Here is a 26,028-nt window from a genome sequence, read left to right as displayed (position 1 = left end):
GGGTTGTAATTCATTGATGACTGGTCCACGAGGTATAATTGATATTGTGGGTCGTAAAGCTTTCATCATATCCACATATCCAATACAAGATTTTAACACAAAAAATACTGCTTATTACTTGCTCCATCCCATTTTAATTGCACAAGTTTGACTAACTCAAAGTTCGCGAAAAGTCTAACCATTACTTTTTGTAGTTGACTGAATAATATTTTAACCCTTAGAAGTATTTGAATATTTTTTCTTGAAAATAACAACTTTTGGTTGTGTTTAGTCATTAGAGTTATCCCCATTTGACATTGTCCACTTTCATGCCTGCGTTGACTTAATTCACTGGAACAAAAAAACTTCTTGGCAGTTGTGTTGATTACATCCTTCTTATACAATGCACACCTATTTCTCGTATAATTTTTAAGATTTTAAAATATTATACGTACGTAAACAACTTGGAGCTTCTTACGATTCACTAATGGACATCACTAAAAGAAAGGGCAAAATACTATTATTGTTCTTTATGCTGATTATGCTTTGGTTTCAGATGCCGTCACAAGCTCAAGATGATTTACCGTACAAGGAGATCCCAGTGGGAGTGATTCTAGAGATGGAATCAATGATTGGAAAGAGCGTTCATAGCAGCATCTCTATGGCAGTATCTGATTTTTACATGGCTAACAGTCACTACAAAACAAGGATAGTTATTCACAATAGGGACAGCCATGGAGAATCACTGCATGCTGTATCTGCTGGTAAGTTTAATACCCCCTTTAATTTGAACCAGAAGTTAACTGATATTTTAATACTTCGAAAATATTTTATTAATACTCATTTGTTAGTAGATTTTAAAACTATGAAAATATCCTTTGAGACACAAGTTGTATTTAGTCCATTCGTATGTAGCAAAATATACTTAGTCTATGTACTGCTACACATAAATAATGCACTAAATGTATAATATATGTAACATCAGTTGGTTAGAACCGCGTTTAAATCTGCTTTGTAACTAGCTTTACAATAATTTCTTGATCTTTCATCTTGCTTGATACTTTGAATTAAATTAATTAGCTTAGTAGCTGTCCAAAAACAAATGATGCATGTAGTTAATTCTGCATTTGTGCCAGCTCTTGATCTTCTGAATAAATCAAAAGTGCAAGCAATCATAGGCTCAGAGTCAACAGCCGATACAAAGTTTCTTTCTGTATTGGCGGATGAAGCTAGAATACCCATCCTTTCACTCTCACCGGCTCCTTCTTCCAACAAGTACCGTTATTTCCAGCAGATTACACAAGATGAAACCATTCAGTTTAAAGCTATTGCTGCTATGGCAGAATTGTTTAAATGGAAGAATGTTATTCTTATCTGTGAAAACACCGAAGATGGCAGAGATATGGCTAGATTTATGACCAATGCCTTTCAAGTAAAGAGCATATCAATAACATATATGAGCCTTATTGAAATATCTGCTAGCAGTGACCTAGTCCACAAAGAGCTTCAGAAGCTTTTAACTATGCAAACAAAAGTATATGTCACTCATGTTTCACCTTCTCTTGCATCCAACTTTTTCTTGAATGCAAAGCGTCTAGGAATGATGGATGCAGGCTTCAAATGGATCATCACCAGCAAAACTATGAACTTTTTGAGTTTCATGGATGGTGAAACCATTGATTCTATACAAGGTGCAGTGGGTTTCAAATCATATATACCGCAATCAAGAAACCTTGACAGATTTATTCTCCAATGGAGGAAGGAATATCATGCTAAGGAGATCAATATTTATGCTATTCGGGCATACGATGCAGTTTTTATGCTAGCAATGGCTGTCGAGAGAACACATTATCTTATTAACGAAAAGACTTTAGAAACAACTGACTCGGCTCAATGGGGTACAGAACTTCTTAACCAGATGTTAAGAATCTCATTTGATGGTTTAGGCGGTACTTTTAAACTTATGAACGGGGTCGTTGCTGTAGAAGGTATAGAAATAATTAATGTGTGGGGTAAAGAAGAACGAAAGGTTGGCTTTTGGACATCAAATGCTGCTTTCACCAAAATGATTGATAAGCTGAATTCTTTTACTGATGATGGCCTAAAAGGCATCGTGTGGCCAGGAGGTATGGCGACTAAACCCGAACGTAGAATGCTGCAAGTGGGTAGCAGACTAAGAATTGGCATTCCTGTGAAATCTAGGATAGGGAGATTATTCGAAGTGAGTTCTGATGCTCAACACGGAACGATGGTTACAGGGTTTTGTGCTGATGTGTTCATGGCCTCCTTGAATTCATTAAACCGCAGTCTACCCTTTGAATTCATTCCTTTTAAGAGTAACGCTGAAGTTGGGACTGTAAATTACAATGATTTATTAGATCTAGTCCATGATGGGGTATGCATATTCTGTAACCTATTGCTCTTTATAAGCAAAAAAGAAAAAAAACCTACATAATAGGTTCTGTTGCATTATTGTTTTGCATCAGGTATTTGATGCTGCCATTGGGGATATTACAATCACGGCCAACAGATCAAATTATGTTGACTTTACAGTGCCATACACCGAACCTGGGCTTGCAATAGTTTATAAAAATGCCGATGCAAGCATGTGGATCTTTATGGAACCACTTGGTTCAGACCTTTGGTTTGCATCTGCTGGCTTCTTTGTTTTACTGGGATTTGTCATTTGGGTTCTTGAACACCGGACAAATGAAGAATTTCAGGGTTCACCACTACAACAAATCGGAACGACATTCTGGTTTGCCTTTTCAACCATGGTTTATGCTCATAGTAAGATCTCACTTTTTTTATATGCAATTTTTTTTTTAAAACAAATTTCTGAAACACTCGAGCATGCAGTGTTTATTCTTTTACATTAGCAACATCGTGACATCCACCTTCAGCTCTACATATATGGTGGTTTGACTCCTAAACGATCAAGAAATCAGGTTATGAGTGAAAATATGCAATAACCATAGGTAAATGACATGAATATACCGTCGTCCCCTAAAGATGGCAGAAATAAAATAAAAAATAAAAGAAAATTCTCATACCCCATTTGGATCCAATAGCTAGCCAAACCAGATTTGACCAATGGAATCCCCTTATTGCCTTTGTTGCTGGGGAATGGGACATTAAGAAAACCGGGTATAAGAAACAATAAATTCCGGATCCAAAATAAGATCCTCGTAATATGTTTGCCCATTGGATGATTTACGAAGGTTTCACACAACCCAAGTAAATAAATTGATGCAAATATTCACTCAGCACATTATATAGGAGGTTGGACATTGTAAAACAAATAGTAAAGTAAAACAAATAAGATAAGATATTGACCTTTACATCATGATTAAATTAAAGCACAAAGATTCACGAAGCAATTGATGTACGGTGATTTTCAGTGAAGGGAAACATGTTGTTTTATTTGTTTTACATTAATACTTGTTTTATTTTACCTAAAACATATATATATATATATATATGAGAGAGATCAAATAAGAAGGTGTGTTAAGAAGAGAAGGTCATATTGGCCAATCGGAGTGTGACACGTCGCCTCTAAAAAAAATGCACGGTGGCATTTTTGTAAATAATTTGACTTCAAACCTAAGCTGACCCAACCCAAGCTGACCCACCTTAACCTAACCCAGGCCAAGTTGATTAAGCCCAAGCTGACTCAAACCAGCTGACCCAACCGAACCCCAAGCTGACCCAAACCCGTAATCTACATTTGTGTAGATTATGTGTAAATTGTGTATATATATATATATAAGAGATCAAATAAGAAGGTGTGTTAAGGAGAGAAGGTCCTATTGTCCAATTGGAGTGTGACATGTCGCCTCTAAAAAAAATGCACGGTGGCATTTTTGTAAATAATTTGACTTCAAACCTAAGCTGACCCAACCCAAGATGACTCAGACCAAGCTGACCCACCTTAACCTGACCCAGCCCAAGCTGACCCATCCCAAGCTGGCCCAACCGAACCTCAAGTTGAACTAACCGAACCCCAAGCTGACCCAAACCCGTAATCTACATTTGTGTAGATTATGTGTAAATTGTGTCAAGTTGACCCAACCGAACCCTAAGCTAACTCAACTCAACCCCAAGCTGATCCAACCAATATGACCAAACTGACCAAGCTTACCCAGGCAAGCTGACTCAACCCAACCAAGCTGATTCCCGAAGCTAACTCAACCCAACCCAAGCTGACCAACCCAAGCTGACTCCCCAAGCTGACCAAGCTTTAAAAAAGTTTAATTTATTTACGATTATGCCACCGCGCAACTTTTTTATTTTTGCCACATGTCGCGTTTTGATTGACCCATAGGACCTTTTCTCCCTTCTCTCCTTAAGACACTTTCTTCCAGGATCCTCTCTCTCACGCACACACACACACACAGACACACACACACACACACATATATATATATATATAGGGTAACACTCCGATGAGAACATTTTTAAAATAAGAACGGTGAGAACACTTAAAAAAAATCATTTTGATGCATTAAAAGTCCATAAAACTAACATAGTGCATAACTAATTATCATTATTTAAGTGTTTAACAACACATTGATCCGTTAAAATCGAAAAAATCACGTTTTTTGTTTTGTGCATCCATCTTGGATGCATATTCATCAAAATGATGCATCCATCTTTTTCCAATCCCAAGTTGCTTCTTCATCAAAAATTACATCCTTACTAATCATTATTTCCTTCTTCACTGGGTCATAGAGTCGGTATGCTTTAGACTCTTTACTTATTCCAACAAATACATACCTTCGAATTTTGTCATCAAGTTTTGTCCTAAGCTGACTTGGTACGTGTGCATGCCCTATACAACCAAATACCCTAAAATACTACACTTGGTTTAACCCCAGACCAAAGTTCCTCAGGTACTTTATCATCTAAGCTTCTATTGAGACATCTGTTCAAGACATGACACGCCCATCTACAAGCCTTTGACCAAAAATACTTTGGCATATGTTTCTCTGTAAGAATACACCTGACCATGTTCATGAGGGTCTATTTTTCCTTTCTCGTACCCCATTTTGTTAGGGTGTATAGGCAGCAATAAGTTGTCTCCTAATTCCATTTTGCTCACTGAAAATTTTTGAACTCATATGAGTTGAATTCCCCACCTCCATCACTTCTTAAGCATTTAATTTTCAGACCACTTCATTTTCAATAGATTGCTTAACTATCTTGTAATAATTAAAACTTTCACTTTTGTATGCAAGAAAATACACCCATCTTTTTCTAGTATAGTCACCAGTAAAGACCAAGACATACCTTTCCCCACAGTTAGATGTTGGACTAATGGGTCCACACAAGTCTGTATGCACTAGTTGTAGTTTTAGCACTGCATGCCAATTGCTTTTCTTAGGCATTTGTTCCCTCTGCTGTTTTCTATTGCATAGACCTCACACACCTCATGCTTCTCAACCACCTTAGGCAATCCTTCTACCATCTTCTTATGTTGCATAGTTTGAATGGCTTTGTGATTTACATGAGCAAACCTTTTATGCCATAAATGTGTCTTGACATCTTCCTTCATCTGAAAACAGTTTGCTTCCTGGTTATGAGAGTTAGTGAACACAGGGAACATCCTATTCTTGGTCATCTTAGATGTCATTATCAATCCCTTTTGAAAGTGATACACACAACACGTGCCCCCGTGTTTACAAACTTCACCATCTTTTCTTGCAATTGTCCAATACTGATCAAATTTGAAGTTAGTTTTAGAACATAATACACATTAGTAATTATTTGACGAAGACCATTTACCATCAGCTTCACATTTCCTTTCCCTTCTACTTCCAATCTGAGATCATTCCCCAATTTAACTGTATGTTTAAAACTTTCATCAATGACTGAAAACCAGTTCTTGTGACCTGTTATCTGATTTGAACATGCCGAGTCCAAGAACCAAATGGTTTCCTTTGCCTGACCTTGTTCTGAGACTATGAGCAGTTTGGTTTCCTTTTCATATTCTTCTACATTCACCTCTGCCATCAAGAGTAAGTCCTCATTTTCTTCATACTCGGTATAATTTGTTGTCTGGTCTCCCATTGGACATTCATATTGAAAATGTCCCAGATTGTGACATTTGTAGCATTGTACCCTTGACTTATCAAATGGTGTCCTACCTTCCGTGCCAAATATTCCTCTACCTCTTCTTCTACCTCTATAATTGGTTTCTCTTCTTCTACCTCTTCCAAATCCTGTATCACTATCCACCCTTAATACTTGATCATCATTTGACCTTTACCTGATCTTTTTCTTGAATCTGCAAGGAACTCTGTGGTTCATCCACAGTCACGTCATCTAGATCTTTTCTCTTCAATTGTGCAAACAACAAAATTGAAGCTTTTAGGCATTATGCGCAGAATCTTCTCCACAATCTGCACTTCTGTTATGTCTTCACCACAGGCTCTCATGTCATTAACAACTTCCATTACTCTTCCAAAATAATCATTCACAGATTCACTAGACTTCAATTCTAACAACTCGAAATCCCTTCTCAAACGTTGCAATTGTGCACGTTTCACCCTAGTATTCCCTTTATACTTTAACTCCATCGCATCCCAAATCTGCTTGGAGGTCTTCTTCTGAGTGATGGTCTTGAGAATGGACTTATCAATGTACTCAAAGAGATAGTTGCAAGCTTTCAAGTCCTTGAGTCTATTCTCATCATACTTCTGTTGCTAGTCTCCAGTAACATGTGCTCCAAGTCTAATCTCAGTATATCCCTCGCTAACTACCTTCCAATATTCCTGTGATCGTAGCAGGTTTTCCATAACCATACTCCAATGATCATAATCCCCATCAAATTTTGGCACGCTTGGAGTTGAAAGCGTGTAGCATCTTCACTCATGATTGTCTTACTCACACGAACACTCGATTGAGGAATTACGCTCTGATACCACATGTAGAAAATGGCAGCAGAAAAACTCACACACACAATTTCTCTTAAAGTGGGCTATATATAAGCCTTGATTACAACTGCATCATAAAGAAAAAACTACCCACATTAAAGAAAAACTACCCACTATTTTAGCACCACATTAACCATGACTCAATAACCGACTACACACCATAAATGACTCTTACATTGGCATTATGCCTTCTTGACAGACTGTACTAAGCCCAGCCTAAACATAATTAAAGATCTCGACACATCTAACACCTTGACATCTGTCTCAAGAAGCAAGGGCTCCAACCGTTTGGTTTATAAGTGTGATACAAATATCACTTCTTAAATAGGAAAGTAACGAGATGGGAGCTCTGAGCTCTCTCTTCTTTTAGTTTTGTTAAACCTAAATCTTATTAACAAATGCTTTTGATAATTCTACCTAATAATTCTTCTAAGTTACAACCTTCTGATATATCTAATCAATTAATTCTATTTTATCATCTCATCTCTTGATTAACCTTATAATACGTAATCTATTAACTCTCTTTCATCATCTTGAAGGATTCCAGATCAAAAATATAGCAGGGCCTTTTGTATTTTTTTTTGTCTGACTCAAGGCCGCAATGACTCCAAAAGCGGCAAGAGCGACACGGTCACGGAGATTGCATTAGGCTTCCATCAAAAACTAACATTTTTATATTTATTATATTCCATCATAGAATGGAAATGAAGAATATAACCTTATCGTTTCCACACTAATCCACTACTATTTTTGAAAACCAATTTTTAACTCCTTTATAGATTGAACAAAAGAAATATAACTTGGAATTGGTGTATGAAATTGCAGGACAGACGCTACAGAGTAACTTGTCAAGATTCGTAGTCACAGTGTGGTTGTTCGTAGTGCTGGTGCTCGTTTCAAGCTACACCGCAACATTGAGTTCATTATTAACTGTTGAACAATTCGAATTAGCATCACAGAGAGGGTCAATTGGATACCAATATGGTTCTCCTGTTCGGAGACTCATCATTGAAAACTTGAATTTTAGAGACACTAGGTTAAAGCCATATTCAACGCTCTGGGAATTTGCGGATGCTTTGACTCGTGGGAGTAAGAAAGACGGCGTTGATGCCATTGTTGATGAAATTCCTTACATAAAGGAATTTCTCGCAAACTATCCTGATGGATACTCCATGGTCTTGTCTGATCAAATCACTAACGGTTTTGGCTTTGTGAGTCTCTTGACTACAGTTTTTGTATTTAGGTCAAAATGGGTGGTTTCTTTTACAATTACGTTGCTTTAGTATCATTCTTTTTATGAATTGGTCTTTGGGTGAATTTGAGACCCGAAGGATTTGGGTTCAAATTTTGATATGAGCGAAAATGCTTCCAAGAATAGAAATATAGGTTTTCTAAAAAATGACTTAAGAATTAAAGTTGGGTATATAAACACATACATGCCACTTGACCGAAATTTACCATTAAAAAAAATTAGAAGAATAGGTCATTTAAAATGTTTTAAGCAATTAACATAAAGTCTGGCTACTTCTATCTTTTTCAGTTAAATTTATTTATTTTAATCCTACTCGTTAGTGATACAACATAGCCATAATATTCCCATTAAGTAAATGGGTCTAAAGTTTCACCTCAGATATATAAGTTAAATTTGATACTCCTATTTGACTTTGTAGAACTCTTTATTTCTAGTCTAAAATAGCTACTCGTATAATGTACAGGCATTCCCACAAGGTTCACCCTTAGCCCCCGAGATCTCTAAACAGATTGTCAAACTACGAGAAGATGGTAGCTTAAAAGCATTGGAGAATATGTGGCTCAAGCAAGGATCTCCACCAGTGCAGAAAGTTCTAAACTTCAAAGGGTTGCGTGGTCTATTTCTTATCAGCGGGCTCTCGATGGCAGCTGCCCTTTTCCTATTCATGCTTTATTACATTTATGAAAAAGGGAGTTTTCCTTATGCAATGCTGGCAGGAGGAAAGTTAGCATCCATCATGATGTTGATAAATGCTAAAACGGCTAATCCAGAATGACCAGAATAAGTACGACTTTGTCACTATTAGATAACAATTTTTATAAAATAAGGACTTAGAGTGTTAATTATTAAAATAAAGGTTTAGAGTGTAGATTATCTCTACTCCCTAATAAAGCAAATCCCTCTCCTCCCCCCCAAATTAAATATTTCTGTCTTTGAAATACCTTATTTGCCCTTGGACTTTTTTGTTTTGTTTTTACGTAACTACCCAAATCCCTAATAAAGCAGACCGTCTTCCCCACTACTGCCGCCGCATTGCGCAGGTACCATGCTCGTAATTTATTAAGGGCAAAACATAAAAAGTCAAGGCTAATTCTGCTAATTCAAAGGTAGAATTACCTAAAATAAAAAAGGTTATTTCCTTTATAAGGAAGTAAAGATAAAGATAAAGATATATATACACACAACAAGTTGCATTGTTTTTGTTATGCTAAAAGAAGGTCTAACCAAAAACATAGGATTGTCTCTGCGACAACCATCACCATGTAACCATACCAGAATCCATTAGAAGGGCTGGCAATGATCCTCTACCAAGCCATGATCAAAAGTCAGGACCATGAAGCTTGGTTAATCATGCTCTAGCTACATGGCCATGGTTTTTTTCAGGAAATAGAGGTGCGAGCCTTAGATCCTCTTCAAGTAATATCATATCGGCTCTTCTCCCCATCCTTGCAAAGATAAAGCATATTTAGGCCACAAAACCACATGATTAACGTATATATTATGAGTCACATGATTACCATCAGTGATATGCTTAACGATATGGATGTAGATATGACTTCATTCAATATAGATATCGATACATCTTCACCCAAATCGACAGATTCATTGTCATCCCTAATCCCTAGTCTCTGTTGATGTTTGTCAGAATGAAACACTAACTATTTGTGGTTTTGGGTAAACACTAAAAGTTATTACAACTTTTCATAGTACAATGTATATCATAATTAATTAAAAGTATTAATCATGTTTCAACACCAATGTTAACGGCCCAAATAGTAATACCACTTACTTAACATAGTAAGGAAGGTTAAGAACATAAAGAAGAAAATAAGCCCAAGTGACACCAGAGATTCCTCCAAAGAAGAATCCACCAGTAAACTTGGCCCAACCATCAGCTGTTTGAAGCTGGTCTGGCACCTTCTTCCTCCCTGTCAAAGTCAATGATGGTGCAATCGATGGCTCACCTTCTTTGAACGATGCAATTCCGTACATTGTCAAGCAAATGCTAAGAATCACCACGAGCCCGCCTGCAGCAAGTGATCCGGCTGCACCAGCATACTCTGAGTTCCTCAATGGACCTGCCTTCACAAATGGGCCAACTAGAAAAAACCCATGGGCTAGCCCGACCTCAATACCACGAAGCAAGGGGTTTACTGCAGTGCGGTATCCGGGAAGGTTTGAGAGGTACCAAGCAATTAGTGGGCTTGATGTGACTGGGGTCTCAAGACTTCCGATAAAAGGGTCACCATTGATGGGCTGGACGACTTGGTATGTAGGCTGCATTTCAAATTATATATTAGAAAACAATAATAGTACAAATGTGAAGAATCAAATTTGAGGTTATAGTTTTAACACATTTTTGTTGGAAACAAGTTAGTTCAAGTTATAATCCATCAATAACTAAGCTAATGATAAAATAGACGAAATTAGCTAATAACATGTAATAAATGTCCATCCAGCTTGACCTCTTGACCTTAAGCAATCTATGTGTATCGAGCCCATTTAGCCACCTCTAATATCCTAAACTGCGTGCAATAGGCATACGAAGGAAATTATGACCAAAATTACTTTTTGTTAATCTAACACGGTTTGTCCACAAGATAACTTTTGGTGATGTACACAACCCTAAAAGAAGGTTAACTACGTTCAAGTTCCTATTTGTCTATGTAACGAAAAGTATCACTAAGCTGAGATCTTGTTACTCGTACGTTACCGTGGATCCAATGGTAAAGTACCTCACTGTTAATAAGAACAGCCTTAGAACTCTTCTCTTAACTTAAGTGATCACAAGAACTCGTATCAAACGATCAACAATTTCTGTTTTTCAAGCATCATATATTCGATACTGCTACGAAAGTACAAACTAATATGTTTTAGTAGTAATGAACTAACACAATCTAAACATTTTTTCTTACATCGGTAACTTTTTAAGACCCATAAATCATTTTCTATTGGGAAATCTTTATCAACTTTGTATCGACATACATACGCAATTCTAAAGATGTAATATGACCACTTCAACAAGCATTATCAGGCAAGCTTTCTCTACATAATCTCCAACATGAATATTTTATACAATTACCACAATGTAGTTTTGATTTCTTTCTCATGTAATAATCAAAAAGATGGAAACTTTTAAATCGAAAAAACGGGAAGTAACAACCTTTTCACTCTGAACTGCTTTGATGGTGAATGAAGATCTCTTGGTGCAAGGGAAGACCCTGCTAAGAGGTGAACCAGAAAGGCCTTTGGGTGCAACAGGCCTAGTGGTGGTCAATGAAGAGGTCAAGCCAGTTTTGAGCTGGAGGCTAGCCATGGTTGTTGATGTGTTTGTTAATTATGACCTATGTCTTAAGATTTGAATAACTTATTGTGACCATTTTGGTCATAGAGTTTTGTGGGTTCCTTTCCGAAGATGATTCTATACACATGGATGGTCCTTATTGGATGATTAGTATATGGATGGCTTGCCACCCTTATCCCATATCATGAGAGTAGATAGCTGAGTCTATGGATGACAATTGGTTGTCTTCGGTTAATGCTTTTTACCTAGTTGCAAATTCAAAAAATTGTTTTCTTATTTGAAGGTAAGGGTTGTCGAATGTTTTAACAGACTAAGGTAAAGGTTCACTAAACCGGAAAATAATACCTACTTCAATAAACAGGCAGCCCTATTTTTTTCTTTACAAACCAATTAATTATATTCCCCATGTGATTAAATAGCATAACAATTTTTTAAAAATCTTGTTGTTATGTGAGAGGAAAGGCAAGGAATTGCCTCTTTATTTTAGCATGTATGTTATCCTCTTTTTAAACAGACCTTTTGATATTTGAGATTTGAGGTAATGGGTAGCCATCAACCATGACCGATAACATTACACGATATTTAATAAGTTTTTTTCCCTAGAATAACGTTTGATATTTAAGTAATCATTATGACTAAAACATTTGAGTGTAGAGAAAGAAGCTGAAGTTGAAACTCATGACAAAAATTTGGATTCGGTTTTTTAAAGTTAAAATGACCGACATATTTATAAGTAAAGTTGAGAGATTTTAACTATTGTGTTAAAATCAAAGATCAAGATTAAAATTTAATCTTTGAGTCTCAACTCTTGATTTTAATTCAAATGTCAAAATTTCAAAGTTACTTTCTAGAGAATCCTTATCCTAAAAACTTGTTGGTAGTTGCCCTAAAGTGCCAATGAATGAATATATATAGAATAACACTACATACTTTTTTTTGAATCAAGGTACTAAAATAGATTTCTAATATTTATTCATATATACACATCATTTTTTTTTTACCATCATACTTCTAAATATTGCTAAAATAATTAAATCAAGCTTGGCATTGGGCTTGTAGAACAAAAGTTGGTCTTCCAAACTTGAAAGAGATTTCCTCAAACAAAAAGCTCAATAAACATTTCTCAACGATAAAAACGAGCCCAATAACATGAAACAATGGGCTAATATTAGCCCATTTCATGTCTGATTGAGTTAACACTGTCACTCCAAACATACAAACCCACCACACCGACAAAACACCATCATCATCAATGGCGCTGCTGCAACTGTCAAAGCTGCCGTTATTCCGCCGTTGTGTGTGGCTTACTTCTACCAATGAAATCTTGTTGTTTTCCCAGCATACTAACTTCTCTTATCACCCAGGTAACACTTTCTTGTATTATTTCTAAGAATCTTGAGTAGAAATTAACATAAAGTATGTTACTTTTTCATGTTTTCTAACACGCTTTTGTTTAAATAGGTAATTTAAATTGTTGTTATTCAATCTTGACATGTAGTTTTGTTAAATCTTGATCAAACACATTTTTGTTAGTCTTAAGCTTGTTTGGATTAGCTTATAAAAAAGTAAGTAACTCCCAATGCCGTCTTCTACGAGTTTTGGGTCCCAATACCGTCTTAGACGGTGTATGGGGGAGGTTGAGATGTAGACAGCCTTACCCCTACCAAAGGTAGAGAGGCTGCTTCCAGGTTCTACCAAAGGTAGAAAAGGACCTCCAGCCTTGCTGGGCATGAGGATCGAACCCATGACATCTGTTTTCAGAGGCAAGAACTCCAACCACTTATCCAACCCAGTTTGGATTAGCTTATGTTGGAGCTTATTAGCTTATTTGGATTCGGGCGATATTCGATAAACCGATTTATTTTCAGGCTTTATAAGCTCATAAACTTAAATATAAGCCACAAAGAAGGGCATGTAGAAGAAAAGCCAAACACAAATTAGCTAATAATCAGAAAAATAAGCTAACCAATTACACTTTCTAATTTGTCCCTTTTGGGCCATGCAAGTTTTTCTGTCCGGTTAGGTTATCGGAATATTATTTTGTGTCCCTTGAGTTGACGAAAACTTTGTTAAGTCAAGTATTTCTGTCCCTTAAGTTACTTTTGTGCCTAAATGTAACATTAAGTTATAAAGTATAATTTTGGAAACATCATTTCTCTTTGAAAAAAAGAGAATCTTTGAATGATCAAAACGAAACCTGCAACGATCTTAACGACTTAATTGGGCGGAAGTGACAAATGAAAAAGTACGTAGTTGTTCTAATCAGTAAACCTTATTAACTTTTGTTTCTTGGCCTGGCAATTGTAGTTCCTGAATATGTACTTGATGTGTGTGTGTTTATGCAATTGTAGTTCCTGAAGAGCAAAAATAAATATATTTTAAGTTATGATGATTTATCTTTTACTTGATGGATACTGATTTTGGACTACTTATACAATGAAAAACAGTGAGTCGGACAACGGCTCGTAAAGATTGTCCGATAAGAAGCTTTGCATCTATGAAATCCCCAAAAGTTATAGCATCAAAGAAGTGAGTAACTCTATCTCTCTTGATGATTGAAGATCAATCATATGGTACTTGAACTTCCTATTAATGAGTGAAATTTATGCTTCTAAGTTGCTCCAAAAACTGATCTTATAATATAGTCATTACGAAATATATGTGCCATAGGTTTGTGTATGATTATTGGCCTTTTGCTCATCATCTAAGCTATAGCTTATTACTATTTTAGTTTCACAGTTGATGGTGCGACCAAAACTAATCGAGACTCAAAGGTGACTTAGTTCAAGCCTTTAAAAATAATTTTGTGATTACAGAAAGAAAAATAGTTTTGTAGTCATTTTAGAATATGGGGTGTTGCCTTTTTTTCTGAAAGGGGATTATTGGTGGCTGTAGAAATGATCCGTTCATGCAATCTGAATCTCATTATCGTGGCAATTCATTTCCATCTTTAATTTGACTATTTGAGAGCTATGTTTATCAAATATATATGGGATGCCATCCATTGTGTCACACCTGTTTTCTCGATTATGTTAATAGGAAGAAGAGACTGGATGAAGTATGTCTGGATAGGTTTCAGCAATATAGTCGAAATTACATTCAATCATGGATCCTACAAGGTAGCTCATCTTATTATAATGTGTTTTCTTTATACTTGTTCCTAAAACTGAGGTAGCAATTTGGGAGGTTAGGGGGGTTGGGTAACGGGTCAAACCACGTAATTTTCGTACGGGTTAAGTCTGGCTAGTTGACCCGAAACAGTTTGTCCACGTCATTAATATTTTTATAAATAATTGGAGTGTGAGATAATGATAATAGGTTATAATTTACTAATAGCTTGAGCTAATGATATGGATGGCTTTATGTGTAAATCTACATTTTGGGTGACTTTTGATTATTTCCTTTTTAGTTAGCTTTTCTATTCTATCTGTTTAATCAGATAAAACATAAGTTGAATTGACCTTAAAATGGGTCGAAATCATCACCTCTACTGAAAACTAACCATATTCCTGTGTATATGTAAATTTGTACCTTAGGCAAGGTACTTGTTGATGGAAGAGTTGTAACTAAAGCTGGACACCCCGTCTCTGACAAAGCGATTGTGGTGATCAAGGCGCAAATACCAAAATATGTATGTAGGTGATTACTCTCCCATACAACTTGCTTTTTATATATATATATAAAAAAAAAAAACTGTCCTTATAATCTTTCACTTTTGTTAAATTGAATTTTACTTTAGAGCAGGACATAAGTTAGAAGCTGCACTTGAACAATTAGGTGTCGATGTGAAGGGGAAAGTGGCTCTTGACTCCGGGCTGTCGACCGGCGGGTTTACTGATTGCTTGCTTCAGCATGGCGCTTCTTTTGTTTATGGTGTTGATGTAGGTTACGGACAGGTACTGCCACTTATAGATAAATAGGAAATATTAATTATATGAATAAGAACTTTATGGGTTTATCTTTAAGCTATTTTGTACACAGGTTGCAGAAAAAATTCGTACAGATGAGCGTGTATCTGTTATTGAGAGGACTAACTTGAGATATCTAACTGAGCTTCCTCAGAAAGTTGACTTGGTGACTTTGGATCTCTCATTCATTTCTATACTTTTGGTGAGCATTATATGAGCAATTAGATACAGTATCAAATACTTGTTTCCTCACTAATCTCTCTTGCGTAGGTCATGCCTGCTGTTATCAATCTGATGAAAGAAGAGGCTACACTGATTACCCTAATTAAACCTCAATTTGAGGCTCGAAGATCACAGGTAAGAAAAAGTCTGATGATGCCCAGTTTATATCAATTTTGCATCTGTACTGCTGTACAAAATTCCTAACATGTCAATATGTCAAGCTGATGATAATGTACGATAATTTCAATTTTGTTGACAGGTGGGAGGAGGTGGGATTGTGAGAGATCCCTTGGTTCATCAAGAGGTATGTAGCTGGTCCCTTTACTTTTGTTAAGTCACACTAGTTTTATTCCTTTAGCTACATCGCAAACGATTCATCTATAGAATTCCTAAAGGTTGATTGACCTTTTTCGTTTTCTGGGCCAAAGGAATATAATGAAAAAAACATAGCTCCTGATGAAACATGTCGAATGGTTAGCTGAAATTTATGGCCAATTTTACTTTTTGATGGATAAACCTCTGAAATCATTTCATTCAAAAAAGTTGAAATAATATAATTTTTGTATACATATAATACACATTAGTGATATATCAAAAAAATTTAAGATTTTTTGGCAAAAATTGGTGTGTGCTGACTAAAAAAAACTGCTTATAACCGAGGCTGGAAATTAATCCGTTACGCAGACCTGTCAATTTTGCAACATGTCGATCTTCATATACAGAACTTGCTTGACTAATTATTGTGGTTCAGGTGCGTGAGAGGATCGTGAAGGGTATAGAAGATCTTGGTTTCCAATGCACGGGCTGGATAGAGTCTCCTATAAAAGGTGCTGAAGGAAACATAGAATTCTTGGCCTGTTTTAGCAGAACAACAGAGAAAAGTGTGGATGCACCCGTTACAACAGAGAAAAATGCTGATTTACCAGTCACAACAGAGAAAAGTGCCGATTCACGGGTCACAGCAGACTAAAATATTGATTATTTACAATAGAGTAGATACATATTGTATAATGAAAACAATCAGGTTGCAGACCGCAGTTTGTGTAAATTTTTGTGGTAACAATTTAAGTTGAAATATTTTTTTTGAGTTAATAATGAATTTTTGCAAGGCAATAAGCAAACTACCATTCCATACAAGTACCTACAACTCTACAAGGCTACAAGTTCAACTACTCTATTTTGTGACAAATATCATGAGTTTCATTGCTATTGAAAACATGGAAGTTAATTGATGCTTTTCAGCATATCAAGAGGTAACTTCAGCCCAAACACTTGCCCGACGACTGAAAACCAAGATACCAAGTATCGCTCTGTTCCACTTTTAGTCGTCGATTTATCACCTGCAAGAAGTAACTTCATCCATTCGCTCGTCCCACATGGATGTAATGTGTACCATGGTTTATTCAGATACGGATGTTCCTGTATTTGAGAATATGTATACATAAAAGTTTCAGTGGTGTTGATAAAGCGAGTAGGTTTGGTCTGCATCAAAAGATCTAAATGTGTCTTTTTTATTTTACATGCAATAGAAATTCAAGACCCAACAAACATAGTGACTTACTTCTTGAGTAATGAAGGTCCATTTGGATTCTGTCAGCACCTCGGCAGATTTGGTTGGTAGGTTCTTTTCAATTTCATCGAGGTTCAAGGGTTGTCCATCTACACACTTGACAAGCAATCAGTATCGAAATCCATAAAGACTGACTGTGCATCAATTTTTGACTATATGTGCCATAATACAGAAACAAAAGTAGTTCACTTTCCAGAAAAATCTGAAAGAGGGAAACCAAAAAAAGCAGCAAAGATTTTGACGCTTAGGAAATAATTTAAGAACCCAAACAGAGGGTTTTCATTGCACCAAATGTATAGCAACAGGTCAGATTTAATTTACGTATAGATATGGATCAACTTACCACTACTGTATGCACGAAAGTAGAGGACTGGAACCCTGTATGAAGCACTGTACACTACATGGAAATCATATCGATGTCCATCATCATTTGAAGTGCTCTGCACCTTGCAAATTTCAAACTCATACAACTTCATTATCTATGTCAAAGTTATTACTCATGAGCAGTACAAGGTAGCAGAAAAGTATAGAATCAGTTTTACCTAGAGGTAGCAAAACGGGTGGGTCAGGCAAGTTGGGTAACATCTCAAAGTCGACAACTTTTTAATACAGTTTGACCTAGAAGTCCAAAACTCATTTTTGTTTTAACAATTTTCAAATGTGTATTAGTCTGCTTGATAAGTATGATAACCATATTATTACAATGATAATCAAACTTTAAAAATAAAACGATCTTAGTAAATTGTACGCATTAAAGACAATTATAAGGCAACTGTCAGCTTGTTTAACCATTTCCACTTTCCGCTATACCAAAATTTTGTAACATAACCCGTTAAAGCTAAAAACATATCCCAAATTAACTCATTTATATCCCGTCCAACTTATATACGAGTATATTTTACGTACATTTTCAAGTTCCAATACTCTATCTGATATTTGTCACATAATCAAACAATTCATAATCAAAGTGTAAGACTGCGTATATATACCAAAGTGGCATTATCAAACGGTTCTTCAATATCGTCGGTACTAACTTCATCAAGTTCAACCTGCACATGAAACCAACTGTCAGATAACATGTCACATTACATTGTATGCAATCTTTTTTGCAATATATATATATATATATATATATATGATGTCACACCTTCAGGGGTGTATGTAACAGCAAATTCTGTAACGACAAATATCCGTCGGCAACGCCACGGCCTACAAACCCTCCTAACAATCTGTTTGAACAATCAATCCACTCCCACTCAGGAAAACCATGATTAAAAATCTTCCATTTTTCAGAAAAAACATTTGCAGCAATCTGGAAATCAGTTATTGATGAAAGACTTCCATCACAGTTTGCCATTACAACCTACCTCGAATTGAAAAAAAAAAAAAAAAAAAACTGGTGACAAAACTACACAAGGTGGGAAAGCTATTGATTTTTTTTTTCTTTTAACAGCCGATCAGTATATTTAATTGAGAAAAAAGCTATTGTATTTACCATATAAGTATAAATTTATCCAAAAAAAATTATATGATTTGACCCGACCCGTTTATGGATAATGAGTATTCAGGCAAGAAGATGAACGCACGTGCGTCTGGATACCCTTTTGACCCGACCGGTTTATGGATAATGATTTGTTATTTGAACCACAAATGGACTACTTATTAACCAATAAAAAAAGTCAGGATTTTCTTTTATTTATTAGAGTTTGTTTACTAAGTATAGCACTCATATTGACCGCGCGATGAGACGTGGAATGGCAGCGGCGAGAATGACAATAACGGGTCGTACCGATACTAATATCATTACTCTATTTAAAATAATTTGAATAATAAAAATCAACATAGTAACTTTTATACTGTATTCTTGAGTTTTTATTAAAAGAAAATAAAGGAGAAAATTGGATAGAGGAAGAAAATATAAAAATTTACATAAAAAAGATGTATTCTCGAGTTGAAAGAAAAGAAAAGAAAGTTGATAGTTGAATGTATTCTTGAGTTAGAAGGAAAGAAAAAGAAAGGGTAAAAAGATACAATTTTACATTTATAGCCTTGTAGTAATTAAAACCTTTATATAAGTTTGAGGGGTATAATAATAATTTAACCACTTTTCTTTCCAAATCTTGACAAAAGTGGCAAGAAAGTTTTGGGATCAAAACACTCTATTTTTCCCTTTCTTTCCCTTCCCTTTCTTTTAAAACAAAAACTCAAAAATACAAAAACTAAAAATTTCTTACCTTTTCTTTTCTTATCTCTTCAAAATAAAACTCAAGAATACAGCCTAACTTATCGATAATCTTCTAAAGTTTATTCAATTTTATAATGAAAGTTAGATTATCTTTAATTTTTAGATTAAAATTAAAAGTTAACATTCAAACTTAATATTTTAGTCTTCAAAGTTGATAATAATTTTAAATGATGTTAGAAATGTACCAATTCTATTGAATATCATGCACTTTTTATCGGCCTAAAACTATCCACTTCACTTAGTGTTGTCACTATAACTCTATAAGAAGCATCAAAAAATTTATCATCCTCTTCTCTCTGAAGCATCCTCTTCCGTCGAAGCTTTAATTATCTTTCTTTATATTTGTTCATGTATGGCTTTCCATTACTATATTCTTTCTGCGTAAAACAATAATAAAAATAAAAATTAGTACCGCCAACTATTCCATATACAATTATTATGTAAATCCACTCCACTGAAAAATACGGATGATTGGAAAATAAAATAAAAATTCATCTTAGTTTGTGGATGCCTAATTGTCTATGCAACGGAGTTTCGTTATTAGATATAAGAAAAATAACTTTTACAAATATTTCTCTTTAGAGAAATTTTTTTTTCTCTTAACTTAACAAGATTTTCAGTTATTGTCCATAACTGAATTAATTACAAAAAAAACTCTTGAAGTTGGTCGTTTTTTCCAGTTAATACTATGTAAGAGTTATGTTTTGTTTTCCTTTATTTAAATAATAGAAAATCAAAAGCTAAAATGTGTGCACCTGGATCGATAGAAGAAAGGAGATGCCACTAATGTGCATCCACCCATGTTACTCGACATATCTTCTGGTGGATCAACCCTTTCGGTGATCCTTAATCGTACTCTCTCGGTACGTATTCTCCAATATTCTTTTATCGCTTCATTTATGGCATTGGGTCCATCAAGAACTTGCACATCATCAAAATATTCAAAAACCAATGTTTTGAGGTTGGGTGTTTCATGAATTCCAGTTCCCCATATCTTCATGCTTTGGAATAATTCCATTTTAACATTAACCAAAGATGGATATTTAATACTACTATCCTTGCTCCCTGAATAGAAGCTTTTGAGTTTCCATAGAACCAAAAGGGATATCTGGGTTAGGGAAGGAAACACAATAATTTTTCTAGATTCATCATCTCCACCCCAAATCACTTCTTCTAAATCTCCACAATTTCTAATAGACAGGTACTTGAGATTGACAAGGCCTTGTGCTACACTCACCGTGAATACCCTTTTTAGCTTATGACAACCAAAGATAGAAATTGACACTAGATTCATAAAACTTATATATTCATCTTGGCATTTCCACAATACCTCCAAATTCTTTAGATTATTCAATCTAAGGGTTTTAAGTTCCTTGAAAAACATTTCATTTGTCTTCCTTTCTTTCCCATGACACGTTATATCATCACCCACTAAGCATGACACATTAGGGCAATCATTGAACTGAATATACTCTAACTTATTGAAACATTCATCATTAAGGGTCGGCATCATATTATTTAAGTTTTCAATTCCATTTAGAATTGTAATAGGACGACTTCCCTCAATCAATTTCTTTAGCTTCTTCACTAATGAATTTCCAAGATGTACTCTTGAAAGAACCAAATGACGACCTGACCAACGACGTAACAAGCGACCTGACCATCCTGACCATGAGATGGAATGATTGATGAGGAGAGTGTATAGATTGCAGTTTCCTATTTGAATCACAAATTCTTTCAAATTTTCATAAATTAAACCTTGTCCATGAGCAGGAATATCATCAATACTTGGAACTTGTAAGTCGATGTATGTGAGCTTCAACAAGTTCATTACCTCAACAATACAATCAGAAGCTCCTTTAAACTTCAACGTAAATTCAATGCATAATTCTTCCAATCTCCATAGCGCTGATATAACACCACTTGTTATGCGGGATAGATCCACACAACCCTTAACTTCAAGCACTCTCAAGTTTACTAATTGGGAAATCTCTTTAGGAATTTCAATGATTCCAGTTTCATTTAAAAATAGGATCTCAAGGTCTTTTAACTCCCCAAGTGTCGAATTTCATGGAGAGATTTATTTCCACTAAGATTGAGTGTACGAAGTTTTGTGAGGAGTTGAAATGATTGTACCAAGGTTGACATATTATTCCACGAGAAATCTAATACCTTTACTTTTTTCATGCACCCAATCAATTCATCAGAAATCATTGACAAATCATTCCTAGAAACAAGGAAAATCTCAAGGTGTGGTATGTTTACCTTATAATCAGGAAATTTGCGGATCTTATTATACATAAGTGAGATACCCGTATATCTTTCTAAACTAGTGTCTCTTGGTAGCCATTCAATTAAACCTTGCCCAGCTTTCACCAGAAATTTGGTATTGCCTTGAGATGCAATTATCAATGCCACATCACGAACAACATCATGCATTTTGGTGAAACCTTTATCATCCTCCAAATTCAATAACAAACAAGAGGATGTGAGCATATTGACTACATTTCGAACCCTATTTCTTGCATCCTCCATGCTCTCTAGGTCATCAAACTTGTTTAGACCCACCATACAATATACCAAGTCTTCCAACGAAATAGTATAGTCATCAGGGAACATGCTACAGAGTAAGAAGCACGTCTTGGCTTCTTCACTTTTAAGATACTCATAGCTTAGCTTCAAACTAGTAAATGCTTTCTCTATATCTGAATCTATTTCTGATGATGCAGGTTTCTTTAGTCGAGAAAGAGCCGCTTTCCATGAGTTGATGCTTTCATCTTTCAAAGCATTCCCTACAGCTTGAATGAGGAGTGGCAATCCACCACACTCTTTAGCAACCTCCTCTGCAACAGGTTTCAAATTGGTATCGGTTTCCAATTTTTCACCAACCACACGTTTGAAAAGAATCCATGCCTCTTTTTTTGGCAAAGAGTCTACATAAATTTTACTTTGGGCATTCATTTTCTGGCACACTTTTTCACTTCTAGACGTCAATAAAATTTTAGAATTCTTATGCTTACTCCCACACGGAATGCATAATTCTTCGAGGTTAAGTTTCTCCCAAACGTCATCTAATAAAATTAAAACCTTCTCCCCCTTTGCTATTCTCTTTGTTGCATCTTCACCGTCTTTTTTAATCCTCTCAATGTCTACACTTTGTGAGACAGTTATAAATGCAACATGAGCAAACAGATGCTTTACTCTTACAACAACTTCCTTGGCTAATGTAGTTTTGCCAACACCACCTAATCCATATATTCCAATGATTTGTACGTTTTCATCTTTTATGGCTGCAATGATTTCATTCAAAGCGGTATTGTGGGTCTGAATATCATCAAGATCTTTGTTTTCATAAACATCTAGTGGTCCGAGTGCAGGAGTATAAACAGAGACACCACTTTCGTAAGACTTGCCGCTTACTTGGCGTCGTGAAAGTGAAAGCGCCATCTTTGTTGCCATCTTACCGTAATGGTAAAGGGTTCCCAAGTTAGCACACATTCTTATATTGAAGCACGTCTTGTTGTCATTTGCTTCGCACTCAAGAAATTCCTCTGCGTTGGATATTTCGTCACCTGCCTTCGTTAACCAATCTTCTACACCATGTTTGAGATTATCTCCTTTACAATTGGCGATATCTATTAGTTGTTGAATCTCTCCCCTCATAACTTTGAGGTTTTCAACTTCATTCTTCAACATTTTAACATTTTCTTCGCAATTCCACATGTAACTAATCTCCTTAATAGCTGGACCAAACAACAAGTCCACAACTTTCCCAATCAGGGAACTAACGACCGGCTCCCCCATTCTTAGTTTTATGATGGTGTGTAGATATATAAGCAATAAACAGTTGTGCCAAAGACAGCAATCAACAATGAAGACTGAAAAAAGGAAAGTCAGATGATGATACAGATTTGATTAAAGGAAAATGCAAATCAATTAGAGTTTCTTTATTAATTGGTCATGTAGGAGGCAGATATGTACATTTTGTACCAGTCGCCCGTGGAGTGAGTATAGGTATTTTGCACATTTTGTACTAGTCGCCCGTGGCGTGAATTAATATATATTTATATGTACTCATTTCAAGCATTAGGTTACTCTTTAGTTAATTGTTTGCAATTTAAGAAGTACAAGATCTAGTGACAAGGATAAGAGAATTACAAGATGAAATTAAAGCTTAGAAGATATCTCTAGGGTAATGCTAGCACCACAGACTAGTAATCTTTTGAACACTTTTCTCATTTATGCATTGCCCACATTGTTGCAATTCGTTCGATTTTGATGTTATATGTAACAACAGTAGCGTTTGTATGCGATTATGTTAGATGTGTCTTTTGGTCGTGTACGAGCTGAATTTTCATGTGGTTCTGTGGCTACGGTTAAAACACTAAAAAGTAATGTACACGGCATAATCAAATCACATAACTATTGCGGATCATTATCATAATTTCCAATTATTTCCTTTTCTATCCTTATTTCAAAATGGGACACAATCAAGAATGCAGTGTTAGACAATAGTTATTCAAATGGGAAGTTACTTACCAAATAGTTACTGATGCGAGAATCCCACAACCGCCAATGAAACACAGTAAATTTGAAATTAACCCTCAAGATATATTGCTAGAAATTTCGATCCGATTGAAAGTGAAAGTTAAAGAATGAAGTATGAAGGATATTGCCTTTGGAAATAAAAGTATTGTAAGAAGAAGGATATCAATTAGAAGATAATTAGCTACATTGTTTTATACAATAATAATAATAATGTTAATAATGATAAAAGAAGGATATATGCTTTTCTTATAATTACAAGAGAAGAAAGAATCTAATAGAGGGGAATTATATTTTATATATCGGATATATATTTCTTAATGTTTATGTTTATATTCTCATTAAAAAGATAGATATGAGATGAAGTAATCATATGAAGTAAGTTTTCTTTTTTGTTGCAAACAAGGATAGATGTGATGAAGCGAAGAATATATTGAGCAAAGCAAGGAATAGCAGAAACAGAGGTTTCGGCTTTCAGGGGTGAACAACGGAACTTGAATATTCAAAATCATCGTTGTCACTTGTAACCACCATCAAATTTGCTGAATCGCCAATGTTGAAAATTTTTTATCAACATGTTAAAGAGAGACAACAATAATATGTGGATTTGAGAAATTGTATGAAACTATTCACTTAGTTAATTAAAGATAAATTAAGTTTTGTGAGTAGCTTCAATGAATCGGAAGCTGGGCTTTCAGACACCACCAATACCTAAAACATTTATTTCTTTGATGCTCTTAATGAAATTATCAGAAATCATTGGCACTCAGCATTTCCATTTATAATAAAGATCCAGATTAGTGGTAAGTCAATCTTATACTCAGAAAACTTGGAGATCCTAATGCTCATGAATGAGACCCACAAGCTTTTTAAGCTGCTGTCTCTTGTTAACAGTAGCCATTCTGTCAAACCTTTCCCAGACTAATTAAACAAAATATTATTTGTTCTTACTTTCCGATGCATATCTTGTTCTTAACTAACATTTGGATTCTGAATACACAAATATGTTAAATAAAAGTACTAAGAAAAAAAACTTAGAACGATTCGGATTAGATGATCCGAATTGTAATTCTAGAATTGTATTGTTGTAATATTCAGCTTCTAGTTCATTGCTAGATGTTATTATCAATGTATATATACTTTCTTTGCCGTTCAAAAAAAATACAGTGACGTCCAATTTGATACTATGAGAGCTCAAACTATGCATGCATGAGATGAAATTCAGTACTCTCGAAAAAACTTCCTAATAATCCACCCACTACAAACAATATTGCATTTGTTCACACTTTTAGGTGAGTGTGCACAAATTAAAAAATTTATCACGCTTTTTAGTGTGTAGAAATATATTGAATTAAAAGTACATAGAAATTTCTCCACACTAAAAAGTGTGTATAAATAAAAGTTCACACTTGTTAGTGTGAACTTTCATAGTTATTTTGTCACACCTCATTTGTTCACGTTAACTTTTAGTTACCGTGGACAAATGGAGTGTGACAAAATAATTATGAAAGTTCACACTAAAAAGTGTGAACTTTTGTTTCTACACACTTTTTAGTGTGAAGAAATTTTCACACACTTTTAATTCAATATATTTCTACACACTAAAAAGCGTGACAAAATTTTTAATTTGTTCACACTCACCTAAAAGTGTGAACAAATGCAATATGATTTGTAGTGACCCCTACAAATATAAAATGTGATATTTGAACCCTGATAAATTTTCCCAAGTTCTATGACCTTACTAACAGACCACCAACCTTATTAGCAAATCGGGAGTTAATAAACAAAAGCATAAACTGTTTGCCAAAAAACTTGATATCAATAACGCTTATAATGTATACGTAAAACTCACAGTGTTACATACCTATCAAGATTAAGTATCAAACTACAATCAGTAGAAATTTGTAGAGAGAACCTGAAAGTAATATTGACTAGGTTTTGTTTTCTCATAACTTATATCCGAAAATACAAACAATGACTACTTTATGAAGAGATTTTAAGGGGGCGTTTTGTTGAGGAAAACACTCCTTGTTTTTTATTTTTGTTTTTCAAGAAAACATGGAAAACA

At 35.1% G+C, this 26,028-nt stretch overlaps 5 protein-coding genes across 6 annotated transcripts; 2 read left to right on the top strand and 3 right to left on the bottom strand.

Moving 5' to 3' along the window:
- The first annotated feature begins 316 nt into the window (after positions 1-316).
- On the top strand, positions 317-9,034 carry LOC122607690 (glutamate receptor 1.2-like). The gene is made up of 5 exons (XM_043780713.1): positions 317-743; positions 1,116-2,374; positions 2,466-2,769; positions 7,740-8,125; positions 8,630-9,034. The coding sequence occupies exons 1-5, from the start codon at positions 467-469 to the stop codon at positions 8,939-8,941; spliced, it is 2,538 nt and encodes an 845-aa protein (XP_043636648.1). The 5' UTR covers positions 317-466; the 3' UTR covers positions 8,942-9,034.
- Positions 9,035-9,870: 836 nt separating this feature from the next.
- Positions 9,871-11,527, bottom strand: LOC122606737 (photosystem I reaction center subunit XI, chloroplastic-like). Its single transcript, XM_043779595.1, has 2 exons — positions 11,330-11,527; positions 9,871-10,443 (listed from the first exon to the last, which is right to left on the bottom strand). The coding sequence occupies exons 1-2, from the start codon at positions 11,480-11,482 to the stop codon at positions 9,952-9,954; spliced, it is 645 nt and encodes a 214-aa protein (XP_043635530.1). The 5' UTR covers positions 11,483-11,527; the 3' UTR covers positions 9,871-9,951.
- Positions 11,528-12,684: 1,157 nt separating this feature from the next.
- Positions 12,685-16,727, top strand: LOC122608244 (hemolysin A). Its single transcript, XM_043781330.1, has 9 exons — positions 12,685-12,834; positions 13,918-13,999; positions 14,510-14,589; positions 15,007-15,109; positions 15,210-15,366; positions 15,452-15,580; positions 15,649-15,735; positions 15,860-15,904; positions 16,352-16,727. The coding sequence occupies exons 1-9, from the start codon at positions 12,723-12,725 to the stop codon at positions 16,568-16,570; spliced, it is 1,014 nt and encodes a 337-aa protein (XP_043637265.1). The 5' UTR covers positions 12,685-12,722; the 3' UTR covers positions 16,571-16,727.
- Positions 16,664-18,687, bottom strand: LOC122608245 (ubiquitin-like-conjugating enzyme ATG10). Of its 2 annotated transcripts, XM_043781331.1 has the most exons (6): positions 18,666-18,687; positions 18,318-18,533; positions 18,160-18,219; positions 17,514-17,616; positions 17,162-17,259; positions 16,664-17,019 (listed from the first exon to the last, which is right to left on the bottom strand). In XM_043781331.1, exons 1-6 carry the CDS (start codon positions 18,666-18,668, stop codon positions 16,825-16,827), a joined length of 675 nt encoding a protein of 224 aa, XP_043637266.1. In that variant the 5' UTR covers positions 18,669-18,687; the 3' UTR covers positions 16,664-16,824. The 2 variants fall into 2 exon arrangements, with proteins under 2 accessions (XP_043637266.1, XP_043637267.1); XM_043781332.1 differs by lacking the exon at positions 18,666-18,687 and having other exon boundaries at positions 18,318-18,556.
- Positions 18,688-20,148: 1,461 nt separating this feature from the next.
- On the bottom strand, positions 20,149-23,219 carry LOC122609336 (probable disease resistance protein At4g27220). The gene is made up of 2 exons (XM_043782387.1): positions 21,588-23,219; positions 20,149-21,366 (listed from the first exon to the last, which is right to left on the bottom strand). Exons 1-2 carry the CDS (start codon positions 23,217-23,219, stop codon positions 20,149-20,151), a joined length of 2,850 nt encoding a protein of 949 aa, XP_043638322.1.
- Positions 23,220-26,028: the final 2,809 nt, after the last annotated feature.

This window comes from Erigeron canadensis, chromosome 7 (genome assembly GCF_010389155.1).
Source record: "Erigeron canadensis isolate Cc75 chromosome 7, C_canadensis_v1, whole genome shotgun sequence".
Lineage (NCBI taxonomy): Eukaryota > Viridiplantae > Streptophyta > Magnoliopsida > Asterales > Asteraceae > Erigeron > Erigeron canadensis.
This window is presented reverse-complemented; position numbering and strand designations above follow the sequence as displayed.